The sequence below is a fragment of the Gopherus flavomarginatus genome, chromosome 3, assembly GCF_025201925.1.
Source record: "Gopherus flavomarginatus isolate rGopFla2 chromosome 3, rGopFla2.mat.asm, whole genome shotgun sequence".
Taxonomy (NCBI): domain Eukaryota; kingdom Metazoa; phylum Chordata; order Testudines; family Testudinidae; genus Gopherus; species Gopherus flavomarginatus.
In genome coordinates, this window is record NC_066619.1 from 22674710 (window position 1) to 22696480 (window position 21771).

At 41.8% G+C, this 21771-nt stretch overlaps 1 protein-coding gene across 8 annotated transcripts in view; it reads left to right on the forward strand.

Annotated features, from left to right (window-relative positions):
• ZNF532 (zinc finger protein 532) overlaps nucleotides 1-21771 on the forward strand; it is a 160850-nt gene that overhangs the window by 109888 nt on the left and 29191 nt on the right. For all 8 annotated transcript variants that reach the window (XM_050944646.1, XM_050944644.1, XM_050944641.1 and 5 more), the window contains 2 exons: nucleotides 5218-5399; nucleotides 9320-9496. In XM_050944646.1, coding sequence (XP_050800603.1) covers nucleotides 5218-5399; nucleotides 9320-9496 — 359 coding nt within the window. The remainder of the gene's footprint in view (nucleotides 1-5217; nucleotides 5400-9319; nucleotides 9497-21771) is intronic.

Consider the following 21771-nt stretch of genomic DNA (forward strand, 5'->3'; position numbering starts at 1 on the left):
CAATCATTGTAAGCATTGTGGGAATAGTGTTTGTTGCAGAAGGACATTATCTGGGTATTTATTAATAATTTTTGAATTTTTCTCTGATTATAATATCCCTTTAGAAACTTGAAAGAGAAATATTATTTCTTTATTGACTTTTGTTCTTCCTTGTACGTAGTACTGGCTTATTATTGAGAAGTTGCTCAAGAATGTGGGTTGCTAGCACTGATTTGTTTTCTGGGGCCGGGGGGAGTGGAGAAGAGGTCGGAAAAGGTGAATTGATTTGGGGGGGGGATGAGGGAAGAACACGTGGAATTATTTGGATTTTGCAAACAAATAGAAAGCACAGTAACTCCTATTTGGAGGTTACCAATCTTCAGTGTCCTTTTAACTACTCTTGCAACGCAGGTAGCACAAATGTTGTGTTTTGGTTTAGTCTAGATAATAATTTTTTCTTTTCAAAAATATTTCTCAGAAAGAGAAAACTATCCAAAAAACCCTATCCGCCCAACTGTTTGAACATGGAGGTCCTTCTCCATATATTATAGGAACTCTTCTGTGTTATTTTGTGAAAGATCCACACAAACCACCGCAGAAACGGACTATGTGTCTAATACTGTAGATGAATAAGGGCTTATCTACATGGCAGTATAGAACTGTGTCAGTGCAAAGTAGGTATTTTTTAGAGCATGCCAGCAGGGCCCAAATGGAGCAATTAGAGTGCTTCACAAATTACACCCGGTTAGAGTTATTTGCCACAGTGTGTAGACAAGCCCAAACTTTATTCATGTAAGTAGTCCCATTGAACTCAATGGGCCCACTCATGTAGGTGCAGGATTGAGCCAGTGGGCTATATAGTGAACTTGAAGATAGTGAACTTGAAGTAATAAAATGTTCAGGTAAGATAGGCTTAGAGGTATATTGCATAGCTCTCATGGAAGCTGTGTAGCCAATACCCCTTAATATGACTTAACTGGTCTTGTGGGTTTTTATTTCTCTTCACCACCATTTTCCCCTAAGCCTCTTCCTCCTTACTCCTAGATCCTAAATGAAGACGTAATCCTTGTCACACTGAGAAAAACATGTTTTGTTCTTATGTGGGTTGGAATGATGGACGTGGACATTCAGGCCCACCTTAAGCCCAACATAAAGTGTTAAGCAGAAGTGTTGGCTTGTAGAATTCCCTGGTAGTGTCTTGTAAGCAGCTACAATTACAAATATTTTCTACACTTGTCAAAGTAGACAGTTTGCTACGTTAACAACTAGTATTGCTGGAGTTTTGTGACATTCTGCGGTGTTAGTGTTGTAGACTAATTATGCAAAGTGCTTGCTGTCACTTCTGAACTGAGGAATACTTAGTGGGATTGGTAATGGTGTATGGCTTTTCTGTGGCGTAACATCCAGGTTTTCTTTTGTAGTGCTGCAAACAAAGATACTTTGGAAGGAATATGAAAAATCCATATATTTCTATTATTGGAATAAGAAGTTTTGTTTTGCCATTTTCTTATGTAATCAAAGAATACTCCAGATTCTCCACTATTGTATTACTGCTTGTTAATACGTAGATGGCAAAAGATAAATTGTGGCAGTGGTACTGAAGCTCAATAAATGTGGTAAGAACATTTTAAATAGAGTTATGGTTAGTCAGGCTTTTGCCCTTAAGCCTGTGATTAACACAAAATTAAAACCCCACGTTAGTTCTATTAGTAATGGAAGTCATAATTGAGTGTTTCAGGAATTATTTGTTGGGACAATTGAGAACAAATATTTGGCTTTTTGAAGTTTGTGTGTGTGTGTAAAATGAGGACGTTTTGTGGCACATGCTTGGAACAAGCCCACGCTCCAACGTATACGGCCATCAAGATTATAAAGTAAAGTTTAAAAGTGAACTGCTTAAAAATAAACTCCCTAATTCAGTGTAGAGTTCAAGATATTTCATGTTAATCTTTAAAATAAAACTTTTTATAATTTTTTTTCTGGGTTTGCATGGGTCCTCAAAAGCATTTAGGCCGAGATCTTGCATTATGAAAGGAATAAAAATGAACTTACTTTGTCTCTTGTCAGGTTTCTAAAATTAGAGAGCTGTACAAAATAGTATCTTTAAAAAAGAATCCCTTTATACCTGAAATACTGGCATCATTGAAGTCAAAGGCAAACTTCCATGAAGCCAGGATTTCACCTTATATATTTAGGGTCTGATCCTGCAGTCCTGCTCAGATAAGCAATCCTTACTGGAACATGCCTGTGACCCTGGTGGAGAATCACCATAATATTAATAAAAAGTATATTCCATGTTAGAATAAGCATAACATTCTCAAACTGTTAAATTGTTTGGGCGATTACTTTTGCTCATGGTATTTAGTAATATTCTTTTAAAAAACAAATAAACCCCTTAATGTTATCGTTCACAGTAACTATTAAGGCCCTGTTCTTGCTTCTTTTGTAGTCGGTATCAAAACTCTGACTTACATGGGAGCAGGTTTAGGCCCTAACTTTACATGGGTGCATAGACTCAATTGCCAATGATGATGAGTCAGCACCATATGTAAGCTACTTATAACTAGGGCCCTACTAAATTTAGGGTCCATTTCGGTCAATTATATGGTCATAGGATTTTAAAAATTGTAAATTTCATGATTTCAGATATTTAAATCTGAAATTTAATAGTGTTGTAATTGTAGGGGTCCTGACCCAAAAAGAAGTTATTGGAGAGTTGCAAGGTTATTGTAGGGGGGGTTGTGGTACTGCTACACTTACTTCTGTGCTGCTGATGGCGGTGGTGCTGCCTTCAGAGCTGGGTGTGGCTGGAGAGTGGCAGTTGTTGGCCGGGTGCCCAAATCTGAAGGCAGTGCCCCATCAGCAACAACACAGAAGTAAGGGTGGCAATACCATACCATGCTGCACTGTTGCCTTCAGAGGTGGGTGGTCAGAGAGCGGCAGCTGCTGGCCAGGAGCCCAGCTCTGAAGGCAGAGCTGCCGCCAGCAGCAGGGAAGAAGTAAGGATGGCATGGCATGATATTGCCACCCTTATTTCTGTGCTGCTGCCTTCAAAGCTGGGCCCTGATTCAGCAACTGCCACTCTCCAGCCACCCACCTCTGAAGGCAACAGTGCAGCATGATATGGTAGGTATTGTCACCTTCTGTGCTGTTGCTGACGGGGCACTGCCTTCAGAGTTGGGCACCTGGCCAACAACTGCCACTCTCTGGCTGTCCAGCTCTGAAGGCAGTGCAGAAGTAAGGATGACAATACCACAACTCCCCTAAAATAACCTTGCAACCCCCCACAACCCCTTTTTGGGTCAGGAACTCCAGTTTAGAAACGCAGGTCTCCCCTTGTGAAATCTGTACACAAAAGACCCTAATATGTTTTTCATGGCTGTGAATGTGGTAGGACCTTACTTATAACATTCTACTATTGTGTTTACAACTGCAATTTTGATTCTACTGTTGTCACTATAATTGCAACATATTGTGAAGGAGCAGCTTTGGACTATTAAACTAATTCAAAATTATTCAAAGGAAAATGGTCCAGAATTGGAGGAGATGGTCGTTTTCATATCATGGCTACCATTTGAGGGGGACAGCAAGAATAAACACACTCTATTGAATTATTTCATAATTATAATTTTGTTTAATCAGTTCAATAAGTCTGTAAGACTAATTGATAGAGGATTTTTTGTTTTGTGTTTTAGTAAAACATGCACATCATTATGGGTAAAATTTTCAAGTCTTATTTTCAAAAGCACCTATATCACTTAGGAGGCTCGATTTTATTTTCAAAAGTGCCTAAGTCACTCAAGAGCATAAGTCCCACTGAAAGTCATGGGGCACTTTTGAAAAATGATCCTAAAATCCATCAGAGCAGAAATTGAACATTTTAAAAGTTGTACTTTCTCATGGACAATGACCTCCTTCCTCTAATTTTTTTTAGCGAAGAAAAAATAGAAACACCAAAAAGTACCAGAAGCCCTCTACATTAGATATCCATTATTTATGTATATCATAATTTGGTTTACAGTGTAGGACCTAAGAGATGTGCTTGTTTTAGTTTTTAGTTTAATTTCAGGCTTCAGCTTGAGGCTTATAGCTTTCTGCCTTGGATCAATCACTTATTATTATTAATTTTTTATTATTTTATTATAACCAGCTTGTTATTTAAAAACAAAGTATTAAAAAGAGGAATTAGGGATCCTGTTCTGCAAAGACTTAACATCTAATACTTAATTTTAAGCATGTGAATAGTTCCGTTGAAGTCATTGGAACTGCTCATGTGCTTGAAGTCAGGCACTGAGCATAAATCTGTCCAGGCTTGTAGCCTAGCTATTTAGAGATGCTTTTTTCCATACATGTAACTAAAACCTATGTGGGCCAGATTCACAGGTACCCTTCAGCCTCTTTGTGCCTCTCCAGTGATGGAAAGGAGCTGTAAACCCAATTTAAATCTGTGTTTACATCTGATTTACACCATTTGCATTCCATCCCTGGAATGGCACAAAGCAGCCAGAAAGTACTGATGATTCTGACTTGACAAGTGATCAGCATGTACTAAAGGATTTTACTGATTTTTTTAGTTTGAAAACCAAAAATAATTGCTTGAGATTGGGAAAGTGGCTACTGCACTTACAGAGACTCCTTTTCAAAGAAAAGCTTTAGAAATACTTTATATAAATGTAGTTCTTATTTACATGTGCAATATTTACAATGCATACACAATTCTCTGGTCTTGTGGGTAAATATATTTAAAACCACCTTCTTAAAGAAAAAAAATGAATTAACCTTCCCCTCCCCCACACACAATCAAGTGGCACTTGAATACCACACACAATCAAGTGGCACTTAAATACCAAATGTTACAATTAAAAAACAACATAAGCAAGGAGTTCTAAAAGTAAAGACAACACTCCATATTTAAGTTTATTTTGGTGGAGTAGATTTTTCTGTGGTGCTCTGAGTTAAGGGCATAAATATAGTTCACATGGACCGTTAGGCTCCTTCACAGTGCCAGAGTGGTGTGTAAAGGGGACTTTATATCAGGCCCAGAATGTCCAATTTAGAGGCCTCTGTCTTACAAAGGGATCCAGGACTAGGGCCTGCATCTAAATTTGTCTGCTCTTGTTGGTTTATATCACAACCATAGCACAGATTTTTTCTTTTAAATGTACTGTTATGTTTGACAGAAGAAAGCATATAGTTGAACCAAACCATTTGTTTTATCTATTTTGGTCTATCATTTAGAAGACTTGCAATATCTGCCAGATGCTGCTTCCTAACCAGTGCAGTTTTGCATCACACCAGAGAATTCATCAGCATAAATCTCCATATACGTGTCCTGAATGTGGAGCTATCTGCAGATCGGTCCACTTCCAGACCCACGTCACTAAGAACTGCCTACATTACACACGAAGAGTTGGTTTTCGGTCAGTATTACACATGTGTAACTAAAATATGTTGTTATATACATACATATATAAATGTTTTTTTCCTATGTTTTTCAAACTTAAACTAAAATAGTTTCTCTTTATTGTGAAAATTGCTTGCAAGATGCTGTTTTATTGTTTTAAAGTTGTCATGGCTAAATACTATTTGTACTACACATTTTGGGATACAAATTCTTGCTGGATGTCAGCCATGTATTTGGACATCTGCTTATGTATGGTACTCAGAATATTACTACCATGAGAGGCCATATTTAAGGCATACAGTTTTTAAGCTAATAAATTCAGACATGTTTTACTAATTTAGTTTCTTTAAAAAAAGACATAAGCTGACTTTTAGGTAGTCTTGGTAGAATAATCATAACCTTTTTTGTATTTACTGCTAGACAGTATCTTTAAAGGACTGATGGGTGTATTCCATTTGTCTGTCAGATACAGAAGGTAACTTTGTTGAAGTCTTTCTCCCTCTCTTTTCTCACTCTTTCTCCTCAGTTGGGGAAGTCCAGGTTCCCAGTGCTGGATTTTCCACTACACTATACTTTAAACCAGTTCACATTGTCCATCAGAGAGTGCAACAGTCTGCTACTTTGGCTGTTTGTTGAGAGTCTTCAATTCTTGTGTTTCCCCATATTTTCTGCTGGGAAGCAGCTGTCAGTGGGGTGATCAGGATTGGAGGAGTATCAAGGAAACTTCTAGCCTTGCACTGAGCAGCCTTGAAACTCCCTAGAATTCCACCAAAACTCAGAGCAGCACCAAGGCAACAGCTCAGAAGAGTCTCCCTTTTCCAAGCTCCTTGAGCAGGCTTCTTCATAGCACTTCAGTATAGCCTTGCAGTCAATGTTAAGTGGCTACCTAAAGATAGAGTGGTGTGATTTAGAATCCCACCAGCCGATAGTACGTCTTCCCCTCAAGGAAACACAGTTCGGTTATCAGGATGACTGAGAAGTTTTCTGTTAAGGTTACTCTGAGGGGAGGATGAAGTCTTTTTACTGAATCTAGGCAGATGTTATGGCAGGATCTTTCTGGTTTTGGTGACGTGGATAGGTCAGGCCAAAGATTCAACTCTCATCTTCCCCAAAGTCTCTTTTGAGTATTCTCTCTCTCCTTCTTCCCCTTCTCCTGAGTAATCGGGTGCTCTGAAGAAGGGGGAGGTTTCTGCTGTCTTCCATCTAGGGTGATCAGATGTCTCGATATTTAGGTGTTTGTTCTGCGTCCTAATCGTTCCGCTGGCAGCACTCGGCTTCCCCGCCCCCCGCTGCTCTGCCGGCAGCACTCGCCTTTTTTTTTTTTCCTCGCTGCTCCGCCGGCAGCACGCACCATTTTTTTTTCTTGCGCCGTCCACCCCTCCCCCCACCAACGTGTCCTGATATTTTCTCCCTCTCATCTGGTTACCCTACTTCCATCCCCAGCCCATTCCCTTCCTATTCCTATTCACCTGTGGGACTCAGATGCAACATCTTCCTCAGAGACACCTGGCCTCTACCCATATTCCCATAGCAGCCAGAAGACCCCATTATAGTCAAAATCTACTTTCTACAATGAATCAGGACAATGGTGCTAAATTATCCAGGATTTTTCTTCAAAACCCTATGAGAAACTGTCTGAACCCCTCACCACAGTCTGCATCCAAGTTCTTTTTCTCCTCTCCATCCGATGAGCGTAAAATAAAAATCCATCTTCTTCCTTATTAGAATCCTCAGAATCTCCTCATCAACACCAAACTTTCTTTTGAGGGAGGATGTATTTCCTCCAGCCTTTCTGAACAGTGTCTGATAATTTAAGGAAGTTGTTTGATGCCAGTGATCTGGACTAGTTGATTGAGCTAATTAAATTGAGGAAATTCAGCTCACTTGACTCAAGCTGAATTCTCTCAAACTGGGTGAGAAAAAGCTGCTGCAACAGTGAGTCCAGGAGGGGGGACCCGGAACTGAGTGGGACCCAGATCTTCAGCAGAGCTACTTCTGTATTCAGGCAGACATGCAGATTATAGTCAGCATTGGATACTTATATTTGTGGATTATTTTATTTATAAGGAAAAAAACTCATTTCAAAAAAAAATCCTCTTGAATGTGATATCACTAGCACATTAGAAGTAGAACTAATATGGAGTTAAATGTAAAAAGAAGATGATACTTAAAAGTTAGTGTTGTGGAGAGGTGCGTGTCTGTAGTTAAGATGGAAGTTCGTTTTCATTTACAAGTTCCATTTGAGCCCCTCCCATCTTTAACAAATTTAAGCCAAATCACCTGAAATTTCACATATATGCTGTTATGTTGAAGTAGAGGGGTTTTTTTTAGAAATTTTGAGGTATCTCAGAGACAATGTGTTTGTGAGATACGAGTGCTCAAAAATTGTGCTTTCACTTTTCAAAAAGTTTCCTAATTCTTTTGGCTTGCCATATCTGAAAAATGGCATATTGTTTCCTATATCATCATGCTATCTCTCTTCCATAAGATCACCGTATCTCTAAAAGGATATAACAGACATAGAAGGAGTTCAGAGATGGGTAACGAAAATAATTAGAGGCATGGAAAATCTTCCATAAGAAGAGAGATTTAAAAGGTAGGAACTGTTTAGTTTAGAGAAGATATGAACAGGTAGAGACATGATAGATGCAAAATAATAAATGATATATAATAAGTGAATTTGCCCTTTCTCTCTTAATATAAAAAGAAGGGGACAGTTAATGAAATGGGAGGCGAATTTTTTTAAATGCAATGCATAATTGGTCTGTGGAACTCATTGCCAACATTGAGGCCAGCAGATTAGTGGGTGTCAAAAGGATTGGACATTTATCTGGCTAACGAGAACTTCCATAATTATAGTAGATAGAAATAAAGTTTCGAAGGGATACAAACCTTCATGCTTCAAGTGAACTTCCAAAAGATTGGGATTAGTAAGAAACTTTCCCTATAAGCAAGTTATTCCATAATTGTCCACTACAGGTTATTTTTGGAACTTCTTTGAAGCAGCTAGTACTGGAGAGAGGATACTGGACTAAATGGGCCACTGGCTTGATCTAGTATGGAAATTCCTGTGTTCTTATATTAATTCAATTTATGTTACTTGCTTTACTGTATATTGAATTGTGGGAAGGTGTCAGACACTAAGATTTCAAAGGCATATTTTAGAAAAAGGTTTTCAGAATCCCAACCTGATGTTTAGAAAAGATTGTAAAGCTCCTGTGTAATCACTCTGAATTTAAGTTTACTCTTCTCTGTCCTAATATTGATTTGACTACGTGCAGAGAAAAATCACTCAGTTAAGAAAACATTTTCATTAAAGTTAAACCTGAATAAATATAGTAAAGTTGTTATTCTTTTTGTATTTCATTTTTGGTAGCTTCTAGATTGCAATATGGTTCTTCATACAATCCCCTACTCCTGATAAAAATGTATTTTCTAGGACCTATGGGTCTAAAAAGTTCTTATTTATAAACAACAGATGGAATAGATTCCATTGGCCGTTTTGACTGTTGTTAACATATTATCAAAGATATTATCAAATCTTGTCCTCTAGCGTTAGATCTTGCAAATTAATTATTCTTATCTTTTTTAGGTCTATAACCATTTTGTTTCTGTTGGATCTTAATGTGTGACTTGTACTTTCCAGTATTATTGTAGCCGTGTCGGTCCCAGGAAATTAGAGAGACAAGGTGCCTGAGGTAATATCTTTTATTGGAACAGTTGTCTCTCTCAACAACAGAAGTTGGTCCAGTAAAAGCTATTACCTCACCCACCTTGTCTCTGTGATTTGTACTTTAACCAATCAAATCATATGATTGTATCAGATTGAATACATAACCCTCCCTCCTCCATCTGCCTAAAACCCAGTTTTGATTCCACATATTCTAGTACACTTTTGTGTTATGTTATATTGACTCTTTTCCCCTCCTCTTACAGCTGTGTACATTGCAATGTTGTGTACTCTGATGTGGCTGCACTCAAGTCTCACATTCAAGGTTCTCACTGTGAAGTCTTCTACAAGTGTCCTATCTGTCCCATGGCATTTAAATCTGCACCCAGCACACATTCCCATGCCTATACACAACACCCTGGTATCAAGATAGGAGAACCAAAGTAAGAAATATTAAATCTTTTGCTCTTACTCTAATGCTATATTTTAATAACCAATGAAATTACATTCTCTGTTGTATTTATAACGTTAACAGTCACATACTGCATAACCAGCAATTTGTCATACTGTTGATAATGTGTGGAGTACATGTCACATTTTCTAGTCATTTATTTGGCAAAGGTAAGATTTCCATGAACATAACAATAAGATTTCTTTAACCATGGCAGCACAGAAAACTTGATACAATTGCACCCAAGAAGCTACCTGTATTCAGTCTTGCTCAGTGTTTTTTTATCCATTGTTAAACTAAATGATTTTAAATCAGCTGCATTTTTAATCAGGAACTAGAGTATCAGTAGTGACAGTTCAAACCATTAACGTATTTGCTGTTTTTGAAATGTGTTGAGACATATATAATTCTAACAGAGTACTGTTTCTGTCTAATGTTCTATTTGCTGGCATAAACCTACAACCTGAGGAAACCGTGATGGTCACTTGACATTTTTTTCACAACATACTATTATTCATTAATTAGTAAAATAATTGCATGTTTATGCTGTGATATAATAAACGTATATTCATAACTTTACAGTGCAATAATAATATTGATAAATTGACATAATCATGGATGACTTGATTCTGATTTAAAACTTGGAAACAATGTACAGGTGAATCAGCAAGTATTTTGCTTACAGTGATAAGTCATCCATATTATAATTGCTCTGCAGGACAAAAGTGTAATATTATGGTTTTGTGGAAATGGTCTCTAATTTAGGATGCAAACACCACAAGCCTTAAAAAAGTTAGAAACTAGCATAATGTCTCTCTGATTATGTTAAATTAAGTCCAGACGTTCTCCATGTCAACCAGCATTCAAAGGTACCAGAGAAATTGCAGTAATTTTTTACATACATCTAGTTCTTCTCTCCCAAGCTCCTCAGTATAGCTCTGCCTTTCAAACTGAACAGAAAGAGCCCTTGCTTTCCACACCTTCTAGAATGCACTCTAGTTAATGTAACTTTTCCATTTAGTGTAGCTTAATAATCATTAATATTCCTCAGCACTGTTATTGCACTTTTCTACTTCATAATGCTTGCCTGACAAACCAGAAAAGATAAATGCTTAACATATTGCAGAGCAGATGACTCCAGAGAACTTGGTTCTTTCAGTCACTTTTGCTCGCAGGGCTGTAGATAGTCACTTTTGGCAGTCTCGGAAATGCCAGGTATTCTCCGTTCATGGGTTTCATGCTGTTCTGTCAGGGAAGAATTGTCTGTGGCCTAAAGTTCTCCCAGGTAGGCCATTTCATGACAAGATGTGTTTTTTCTCCAGGAGATGTTGTCCCACATCAGTCTTTTCTACCTGACTTGTCTTCACTACTAGCCCCAACCTTTGGGAGTGCTGAACTAGGCTTGCACCTTCACAAGACCCACATGTCATCAAGAAAAAGAGAATTCCAACTGCAGTTAAATGAGAGGCCCACCACTAAACATTCTCCAAATTTGCTTGTCAAGATCAAGGCAGATGCACCTTGGTCTGTCTCTGCACGTGCCTTTTTTGATGCAAAACAATTCCTCTGTTAAATGGGGTAGCATTTACTACAGAGGGGTTTAGAAGGAGAGTAAGTGATTTACCCAAGGTCTGTGGGAGAGTTAGGATTTGAGCTTCAGGATCCTGTTTTTCAGAAATATTGAGCGTAAGCTCCAGCTGAACTCAGTGGAATCTACATACCTCCTAAACCTCAACCCAACCTAAATCCCAGTGCCTTTGCCACAAAGCTGTCCTTCCTCTACCTGATTTCTCCAATGTAGAGTATTAAAATATTCAAGAATTCTGCTCTATCTCACCCTCTGAAATGCAGAGAGCATGACTCTGTATTTCAATACCTTGCATGCTCAAAAAAAAATGTCAAGGAGGCAGAGTAAAAGAACAGTGCAGCATGCATCATTATGTCTAATTTTAAGCCTTTTAAACTTGACACTGTCGTGTTTAATATTCCAAAGTTCACCTCTGCCCCGATATAACGCTGTCCTTGGGAGCTAAAAAATCTTACCCCGCGTTATAGGTGAAACCACGTTATATCGAACTTGCTTTGATCCGCCGGAGTGCGCAGCCTCCCCTCCCCCGAGCGCTGCTTTACAGCGTTATATCCAAATTCGTATTATGTCAGGTTGCGTTATATTGGGGTAGAGGTGTATATTTTATTCTTCAGATTGTTCAAACCCATATTGAAGCAGAATTGAAACTAATGTATGGGCTCTGACCCTGAATTCCCATGTTTCCATTGCTGCAAATTATGTTCCTTTTTAGCAAGATGGCATCTCTGACAGTGGGCTCAGAAATGCCAACATTTAATTCAGAAATTTTTAAATTGCTGTGGAAACAGTTCTTTAGTTATGTGATTTTTTTTATTAGTAGTAGTGTAAAAGCCAGTGTGACAGAGTGCTAAGCAAGAACAGCTGATTCAGTACTCTGGTCACAGCAGCTCCAATCAAACAACGTAGAATGGAGCTGTTTAAACAGAGCTGTGCCTAATTTGTGGTGGAGGAGAGCTGGAGGGCTAATTAAGCTGGAAGGCTAATTAAACTATTAGGCACAGGAAGGAAGTAGAGAGAGATTGCCCTTCCCTGCTTGGTATAGGAGTTGGGGGCTCCATAGGATTGTTGAAGCAGAGCTGTATATAGTATGAAAGTATTGGGAACCCATATTGTAAATAAACTACACAAGATGTTTGACCAGCACAAGGGTCTCTGAGCAGTTTGTAAGCCAGAGCAGAGGCAGGAGCCAGAGGGCCGTCCCACAGCCAGCAAAAAAACCTAAAATCAGAAATTACAAGTGACTATTTCACATTGAAAGAGTTCAAAAGATATCTTGAATAAATCTTGACCGTATTGAGCTATATCATGTCATGTTCACAGGTTAATTCTTTTGAGCTGGCTCCCCTAATTGTAGATATGTACTGACATGCTTTTTCTGAGTATGAACTGGTGTATCGTTAGAGCCATATGCAGAAGGAGGAACATGCATTTTTGTGGAATACATTTGTAGAGCCCATTTGATATCCCATCTGCCCATGGGCAGTAAACAAAAATTCACGGCCCATGACCTGTCCATGACGTGTACTATACACCCCTGACTAAATCTTGGAGGAGGGGTCGGCCCAGGGCTGCCACGGGTGCTAGAGGGGGGTGGCGCAGGGGTGCTGCGGCTGCTGCAGGGGGTGGCCCAGAGACATGGCAGGCACTGGGGGGGGGGGGGGCGGTGGCTTGGGGGCACGCAGCCTGGGAGCCCTGGTGGTGCTGGGGTAAGGAGGAATTGGCAGGGCTGGCAGGCTCCCTACCTGGCTCTGCAACCTCCCCAGAAGTCGCGACATCACCTTCCCTCAGTTTCTAGGTGGAAGCACAGCCAACCGGCTTCACCACTCCCATTGGTCAGGAACCGCAGCCTGCAATTCCTCTGGGAATCGTGTGTGCTCAGCACCTCAGAAAATAAGGTGTGATGGGTGGACTGGTTCAGGAAGGATTTATTGGTCTGTCCTGAAGACAAGGGCTGAAGCCACCCCTGAAACACCTGTCCAGAAATGAATGAAGGACCCTCCTCTGGCTGAAGGGGAAAACAGGCTTCAGGCTTGGACTCTCCAGACACAGAGTTTTTGTGTGTCAGAGGGAAAGTTTGATAGGCAAGGGCCTGTGCAACCTGAACTAGGAACACTTGGAACAGCCCAGCCTGGACAGAAGTCTTGAAGTGGACTTACAGTTGCCTTACTGCTCCTCTGTTTGTTACAAAAATGAAACCCTAGGAGGGAGGTGAGTTTTGACCCTACACAGGGATGTGCACTGTGTTTGCAGCTGGGGCAGTCAGCTTCTCATACGGTCTGTTTTGTTTGCAGGAACTAATGGATATAGAGCATTAAGTAAGCCACTGTATGCCCTTGGCATTTAGTGGAATTTCATGATTTATAATTGTATTACTAATGTCTGTTTATCAGAACAGATGCAGCAAATAAGATATGATTTCACTTCTTAAATTTAATTTTAACCTGTTTTATGAAAAACCACATTAGGTAGAATGGCTCTCAATAGGTACAAATGAGATTATTTTAATATGGGGGAAAGGAAGGCTTTTTCTATTTTAATTCTACACATACACACACCCATCCCGACCACCACACCCAATCTTGTCAGGAATAGCTTAATTTATTTTATGGGCTAAAGATGCTCCTGTGCGACTTTTTCTTAGTAGTTAGTATGAGCTCTTAGGAATAGCAGTAAGATTTTTTTAAATCCTTTTAAACCTTAGGGAAATTAATATTTATGCAACCAATTTATTAATAACATTAGACTGTTGTTACACAATATAGTACATTATTGTACAGTTATCATTTGTATAGAAAACTAAATTATTGGAAGGAGAAATGCTGTGGCCTAGTAGAGACACCTTTAAAATTATTAATTGTCTTTTAATGTGATGTTCAGGTATCTACCTATAGATTCCATGTTTATTTGTTCTAAGGAAAATTTTAGAATTTCTATTGGCCAGATTTTCCCAGATTGAAATAAGTGCATTTCCCACATACAGTTGTTGGTACATAATATTTGTGAGGAAATATTTAGCATGTGCATGCATATAGGCCCCAATTCACTGACCTCAACTAGACTACCCATGAGCTTTAACTAAGTCATGTGTTTCAGTATTTTGTTGAATTGGGGCTACAGTAATTTAGATCCTGATCGAGCATAGCCCTTAAACACGTGCTTTAGTACTTTGTTTGATCAGGGCCTTAGCTAGACACATTTGCTATTGACTCACATTATTTGTTTAATTCACAAATGTATGTGCTCAGTTGTATATACTGTGACAAAGTTCCTCCTCTACCTTGGTGGGTCCTGCGCTTATTGGCAGATTTGCTCACCTCAGTGATCTTCCCCACAGCCTGGGTCAACTCCCCCTGTGTCTGATCAGGAGTTGGGAGGTTTAGGGGGAACCGGGGCCCACCCTCTACTCCGGGTTCCAGCCCAGGGCCCTGTGGATTGCAGCTGTCTATAGTGCCTCTTGTAACAGCAGCATGACAGCTACACCTCCCTGGGCTACTTCCCCATGGCCTCCTCCAAACAACCTTCTTTATCCTCACCACAGGGTCTTCCTCCTGGTGTCTGATAACGCTTGTACTGCTTAGTCCTCCAGCAGCACAGCCTCTCACTTTCAGCTCCTTGTGCCTCTTGCTCCCACTCCTCACACACACTTCTTCTCCTCTGGCTCCCCTCCCCTGACTGGAGTGAGCTCCTTTTTAAACCCAGGTGCCCGGATTAGCCTGCCTTGATTGGCTGCAGGTGTTCTAATCAGCCTGTCTGCCTGAATTGGTTCTAGCAGGTTCCTGATTACTCTATTGCAGCCCCTGCTCTGGTCACTCAGGGAACAGAAAACTACTCATCCAGTGACCAGTATATTTGCCCTCTACCAGACTCCTGTACCCCACTGGCTTGGGTCTGTCACATATCCCTCTCCCTTGCTCAACACCAAGGGGTTGGGCAGCTTGGGATGCCAGACAGTGCACACGTGACAAGCCATCGACATTACCGTGACGGCTCCCTGCTCTGTGTTGCACACGGAACTGGAAAGGTTGGAGGGATAAGAACCACCTGGTCACCCTTGTGTTCTTCTCCTTGTTCCACTGCATCCATTGAAGAGGGGCATGGTCAGTCACGAGGACAAATCTGCGCCCGAGCAAGTAGTAGCGCAATGCTTCCATGGGCCATTTTACGGCGAGGCACTCTCTCTCCACCATTGCATATTTTTGTTCCCTCGGAAGGAGTTTCCTACTGAGGTAGAGAATTGAGTGTTCCTCCTCCCCGATCGTCTGTGATAGAATGGCCCCCAACCCTACTACCGATGCATCTGTCTGCAGGATAAATTCCTTGGTGAAATCAGGGGCTATCAGTACAGAGGGCAGTCCGTAGGTCTGTGAATGCTTCCTCTCCTGCGTCAGACCATCTCACCAGATCAGGTCCACGGGCTTTCACTAGGTCTGTCAGGGGGCTTTCCCTTGTGGCAAAGTGGGGGATAAATCGTCAGTAATACCCCACTACACCTAGGAATGCCCGGACTTGTTTCTTGCGATGTCGTCGGGGCCAATTTTGGATGCCTCCAACTTATTCACTTGGGGTTTTACCAGACCTTTTCCCACAATGTAGCCAAGTTATTTGGCCTCCGTAAAGCCTACAGCACACTTGGCAGGGTTTGCTGTAAGGCCAGCTCGCCTGAAGGTATCAAGGACTGCCTCCATCTTCTCTAGGTGAGTTTCCCAGTCTGGGGTATGAATGACCACGTCATCCAAGTAGGCAGCAGCATAACTGTTATGCAGGCGTAATAGCTTGTCCATGAGGCGCTGGAAAGTAGCTGGGGCCCCATGTAATCCAAAAGGGAGGACGGTATATTGAAAAAGACCCTCTGGTGTAGAGAATGCAGTCTTTTCCTTTGCATCTTCTGCAAGGGGAATCTGCCAGTACCCCTTTGTCAAGTCTAGGGTAGTCAAGTACCGGGCATTCCCCAGACGATCCACTAGCTCATCTATGCAAGCTATGCGGTACGCATCTATCATAACCTAGTCCCAGATTTGGACCTTAGCGTCCAAAATGTGGGGGTTAGCATGAAAATCTCCAAGCTTAGTTACCAGCTTGGACCTGGTAAAGCTGCCACCACCCAAAAAATTAGAGTGTTTTGGGGCACTCTGGTCCCCCCAAAACCTTCCCTGGGGACCCCAAGACCCAAATCCCTTGAGTCTCACAACAAAGGGAAATAAACCTTTTCCCTTCCCCCCTCCAGGTGTTCCTGGAGAGAGAGACAGAAGCAAACTTCGTGAATCTAAACAGAGGGATTCCACCCTCTTTATTTCCAGGCCTGGAAACACAAGCACTTCCCTCTTCACCCAGAGGGAATGCAAAGTCAGGCTAGTAAATCTAACACACACAGATTTCCCCCTGACTTCTTCCTCCCACCAATTCCCTGGTGAGCTGCAGACTCAATTCCCTGGAGTTCCCCACTAAAGAAAAACTCCAACAGGTCTTAAAAGAAAGCTTTATATAAAAAGAAAGAAAAATACATAAAAATGGTCTCTCTGTATTAAGGTGACAAATACAGGGTCATTTGCTTAAAAGAATATTGAATAAACAGCCTTATTCAAAAAGAATACAATTCAAAGCACTCCAGCAACTATAGACATGTAAATACAAAAAGAAAAACAATAGAAACCTTACTGCCTTACTATATTGTACTTACAACTTGGAAACAGAAGATTAGAAAGCAGGAAACAGAAATCACTTCTCATAGCCGAGAGAGTGCAGGCAGAAGACCCAAGAACAAAGGACTCACACACAAAAAACCCTCCACCCAGATTTGAAAAAGTCTTGTTTCCTGATTGGTCCTCTGGTCAGGTGTTTCAGATTACTTCTTTCCAGGTGTAAGAGACATTAACCCTTAGCTATCTGTTTATGACAGCGTCGAACTGAGATACTTCGTTTAGTCCCAGAAGTCATTGCAAAACCTTGTGGTGCCATCAGGTTTGGGCATCGGCACGATTGGGCTGGACCACTGATTGTGGGATTCTTTGATGATCCCCAACTCCAGCATTTTTTTTACTTCTGCTTTTATTTCCTCCTTTTGGCTGCTGGCACCCGATAGGGCCTCATTGTTTTTCTGGCCCCAGGGTTTGTGACGATGTGGTGATATGTCTCGGTTGTTCGACCTGGTTTTGTCGAGAACGCATCTTGGTTCCAGAAGATCATCTCAGATACCTCATTCTTCTGGTCTGGTGTTAAATCGGGAGACACTCTCACCTGTTTGGAAGGCTTGTTTTCCTGGATAGTTATTGTCATAAACAGATAGCTAAGGGTTAATGTTCTTTTACCTGTAAAGGGGTAACACCAGTAACCTGAAACACCTGACCAGAGGACCAATTAGGAAACAAGACTTTTTCAAATCTGGGTGGAGGGAAGTTTGTGTGTGAGTTCTTTGTTTTGTTCTTCGGCCTCCATTTTTGTATTGGAAGGCATGGTTCCTGTTTTCTTGTGTTGGGGTGCCCTCCGGTGTTTATCTTCTGAACTGCAGGCTCTCTGTTGCCTCCTGGGGTCTGCTAGCAACAGTGCCTTTTTCCCTTTTTTCCTCTAGCTAATCTTTTAAATGTAAAGTAAACCAGAAAAACCACTTTATTTGCATGTGTATTGCTGGATACTTGACTCACAATCGGAGTGCTATTGTCTGACAAAAGACCCTTTTGTCACAGCTTAATGGTTCCTTGCTTAATATGCAAGCTACTGCCAGGAGAGAACAGAAAAGAAAATTCTCTCTGGTTCCTTTTAAAACCAAACCCTCTCTGCTTAAAAGCCCCTAGCAGAGAAAAGAAAAATATAATATTCCTACTGGCTTCTATCTATCCCACCACTGCACACCATGTCATAACATTTTTTCCAGATTTGGACCTTAGCGTCCAAAATATGGGTGTTAGCATGAAAACCTCCAAGCTTAGTTACCAGCTTGGACCTGGTAAAGCTGCCACCAGCCAGGAATCTATACAGTGCCTGGCGTACTGTGGTCTCCCCAAAACCTTCCCTGGGGGACCCCCAGACTCAGATTTCTTGAGTCTCACAACAAAGGGGAATAAACCATTTCCCCTCCCCGTCCTGCCCTCCAGGTGTTCCCTCCCTAGGTTCCTGGAGAGATATACAGAAGCAAACTTCGTGAATCTAAACAGAGGGACTCCACCCTCTCTGCTTCCAGTCCTGGAAAACAGAAGTACCGAGAGCTAATCTCTCTTCCCCCCTCACCCAGAGGGTATGCAAAGTCAGGCTTAGTAAATCTAACACAAAGAGATTTCCCCCCTGACTTCTTCCTCCCACCAATTCCCTGGTGAGCTGCAGACTCAATTCCCTGGAGTCCCCACTAAAGAAAAACTCCAACAGGTCTTAAAAAGAAAGCTTTATATAAAAAGAAAGAAAAGGACATCAAAATGGTCTCTCTGTATTAAGGTGACAAATACAGGGTCATTTGCTTAAAAGAGAAATGAACAAACAGCCTTATTCAAAAAGAATACAATTCAAAACATTCCAGCAACTACACACATGTAAATACAAAAAAAAAACAATATAAACCTTATTGTCTTACTATCTTGTACTTACAACTTGGAAACAGAAGATTAGAAAGCCAGGAGATAGAAAAATCACTCTCATAGCCGAGAGGGTCAGACACAAGACAAAGAACAAAGAACTCACACACAAACTTCCCTCCACCCAGATTTGAAAAAGTCTTGTTTCCTGATTGGTCCTCTGGTCAGGTGTTTCAGGTTACTGGTGTTACCCCTTTACAGGTAAAAGAACATTAACCCTTAGCTATCTGTTTATAACAGTTATGCATGCCTCTTGTGCATGCCAGGGTTTCAGAAGGTTGATGTGATAAATCTGTTCTTGTTTTTGGCATCCTGGCTGCCGCACCTTGTAGGTTACTTCCCCCATGGGTTCAGCCACCTCATAGGGCCCCTACCATTGGGCCAGAAGCTTGCTTCTGCCGTGGGTACCAACACCATCACCCGATCCCCTGGTTGGAACTGTCGGACTTTTGCCTGGCGATTGTAATAGGTTCTCTAGGCCTCCTGTGCCCTTTCCAAATGTTCCCGTACAATAGGGGTGACAGGGGCTATCTGGTCTTACATCTGTATCACATGTTCTATTATACTCTTCTCCCCTCATTGGGTTCCTCTTCCCAAATCTCTTTAGCAATATAATAACTCGAATGGGGAAAACCCAGTTGAGGCCCTGAGGTACCTCCCGGATAGCGAATATAAGGTAGGGCAGTAGGGTGTCCCAATCCTTCCCGTCCCGACTTACCACCTTCCTTATCATAGCCTTGAGGGTTCGGTTAAACCTTTCTACCAACCCATCAGTCTGCGGATGGTAAACTGAAGTTCTCAGGGTATGTATATGGAGCAGCATACAGAGGTCCTTCATTAGCTTTGACATAAATGGGGTTCCTTGGTATATTAATATCTCTTTTGGTAGCCCCACTCGGGCAAAGATCCCCACCAGCTCTTTGGCTATCATTTTAGAGGCTGTGTTCCGCAGGGCGACGGCTTCTTGGTAGCGAGTAGCATAGTCCAAAACAACAAGTATATATTGGTGGCCCAGAGCCGTCTTCTCCAGGGGTCCCACTAGGTCCATGGCTATTCGCTCAAAGGGGACTTCTATGATGAGAAGGGGTACTAAAGGTGCCCTCAGGTGGGGACAGGGACTGTGCAGCTGACACTCCGGGCATGATGCACAGTACCTCTGCACTTCTTCATGTACTCCGGGCCAGAAGAACCGTCGTAGGACTCGTGCCAGGGTCTTCTCTACCCCCAAGTGCCCCCCCAAAAGATGACTATGAGCAAGACTTAATACAGCGTTCTGGTGTTTTTGAGGTACTAAGATCTTCTGTACCTTCTGCCCCTGTACTGATGCAAGCCGGTATAAGAGATTCTTCTTCATTATGAAGTAGGGTCCTGGTCCCTGGGTTCTCCCTTCCACGAGGACCCCATCTATTTCAGTCACCTTCTTTCTAATGTTGTCTCTCATAGACTCATAGGTCAGAAGGGACCAATCTGATCATCTAGTCTGACCTCCTGCACAAGGCAGGCCACAGAACCCCACCCATCCAATTTTATACAACCCCTATCCCAGGACTGAGTTATTGAAATCCTCAAAAATGGTTTGAAGACCTCAAGCTGCAGAGACACCACCAGCAAGCGACCCGTGCCCCACGCTGCAGGGGAAGGCGAAAAACCTCCAGGGCACCTGCCAATCCGCCCTGGAGGAAAATTCCTCCCGACCCCAAATATGGCGATCAGCTAAACCCTGAGCATGTGGGCAAGAGTCACCAGCCAGCACCCAAGAAGGAGTTCTCCGCAGCAACTCAGTACCCATCGCATGCAACATCTCCCCGCAGACCATTGAGCAGACCTGTCTGGTGGTAATTCAAGATCAATTGCCCAAATTAACGATCCTATCATAACATCCCCTCCATATACTTATCAAGCTTTGTCTTAAAGCCAGGAAAGTCTTTTGCCCCTACTACTTCCCTCGGAAGGCTATTCCAGAACTTCACTCCCCTAATGGTCAGAAACCTTCGTCTAATTTCAAGTCTAAACTTCCTAATATCCAGTTTATACCCATTCGTCCTCGTGGCTACATTAGTACTAAACTTAAATAATTCCTCTCCCTCCCTAACGTTAACCCCCTTGATATATTTATATAGGGTGAGCATATCCCCCCTCAGCCTTCTTTTGGCCAGGCTAAACAAGCCAAGCTCTTTGAGTCTCCTTTCATAAGGCAGTTTTTCCATTCCTCAGATCATCCTCGTAGCCCGTCTCTGAACCTGTTCCAGTTTGAATTCATCCTTCTTGAACATGGGACACCAGAACTGCACACAGTATTCCAGATGGGGTCTCACCAACGCCGTATACAACGGTACTAACACCTCCTTATCCTTGCAGGAAATACCCCGCCTGATGCATCCCAAAATCGCATTTGCTTTTTTAACAGCCGTATCACATTGGCGACTCATAGTCATCCTGCTATCAACCAGTACCCCAAGGTCCTTCTCTTCCTCCGTCGCTTCCAACTGATGCGCCCCCAACGTATATCCAAAATTCTTATTATTAATTCCTAAATGCATGACCTTGCACTTTTCACTATTGTATTTCATCCTATTTCTATTACTCCAGTTTACAAGGTGGTTCAGATCTTCCTGAATAGTATCCCTGTCCTTCTCCGTGTTAGCAATACCCCCCAGCTTCGTGTCATCCGCGAACTTTATTAGCACATTCCCGCTCTTTGTGCCAAGGTCAGTAATAAAAAGGTTAAATAAGATCGGTCCCAAAACCGATCCTTGAGGGACTCCACTGGTGACCTCCTTCCAGTCCGACAGTTCACCTTTCAATACGACCCTCTGGAGTCTCCCCTTTAACCAGTTCCTTATCCACCTTACAACTTTCATATTCACTCCCAGCTTTTCCAATTTAACTAACAGCTCCGTGTGCGGAACCGTGTCGAACGCCTTACTGAAATCTAGGTAAATTATATCTACCGCATTTCCTTTATCTAAGTAATCCGTCACCTTCTCAAAGAAGGAGATCAGATTGGTTTGGCACGATCTACCTTTAGTAAATCCGTGTTGCAATTCGTCCCAATTACCATTGACCTCTATGTCCTTAACTACTTTCTCCCTTAAAATTTTTTCCAAGACCTTACATACT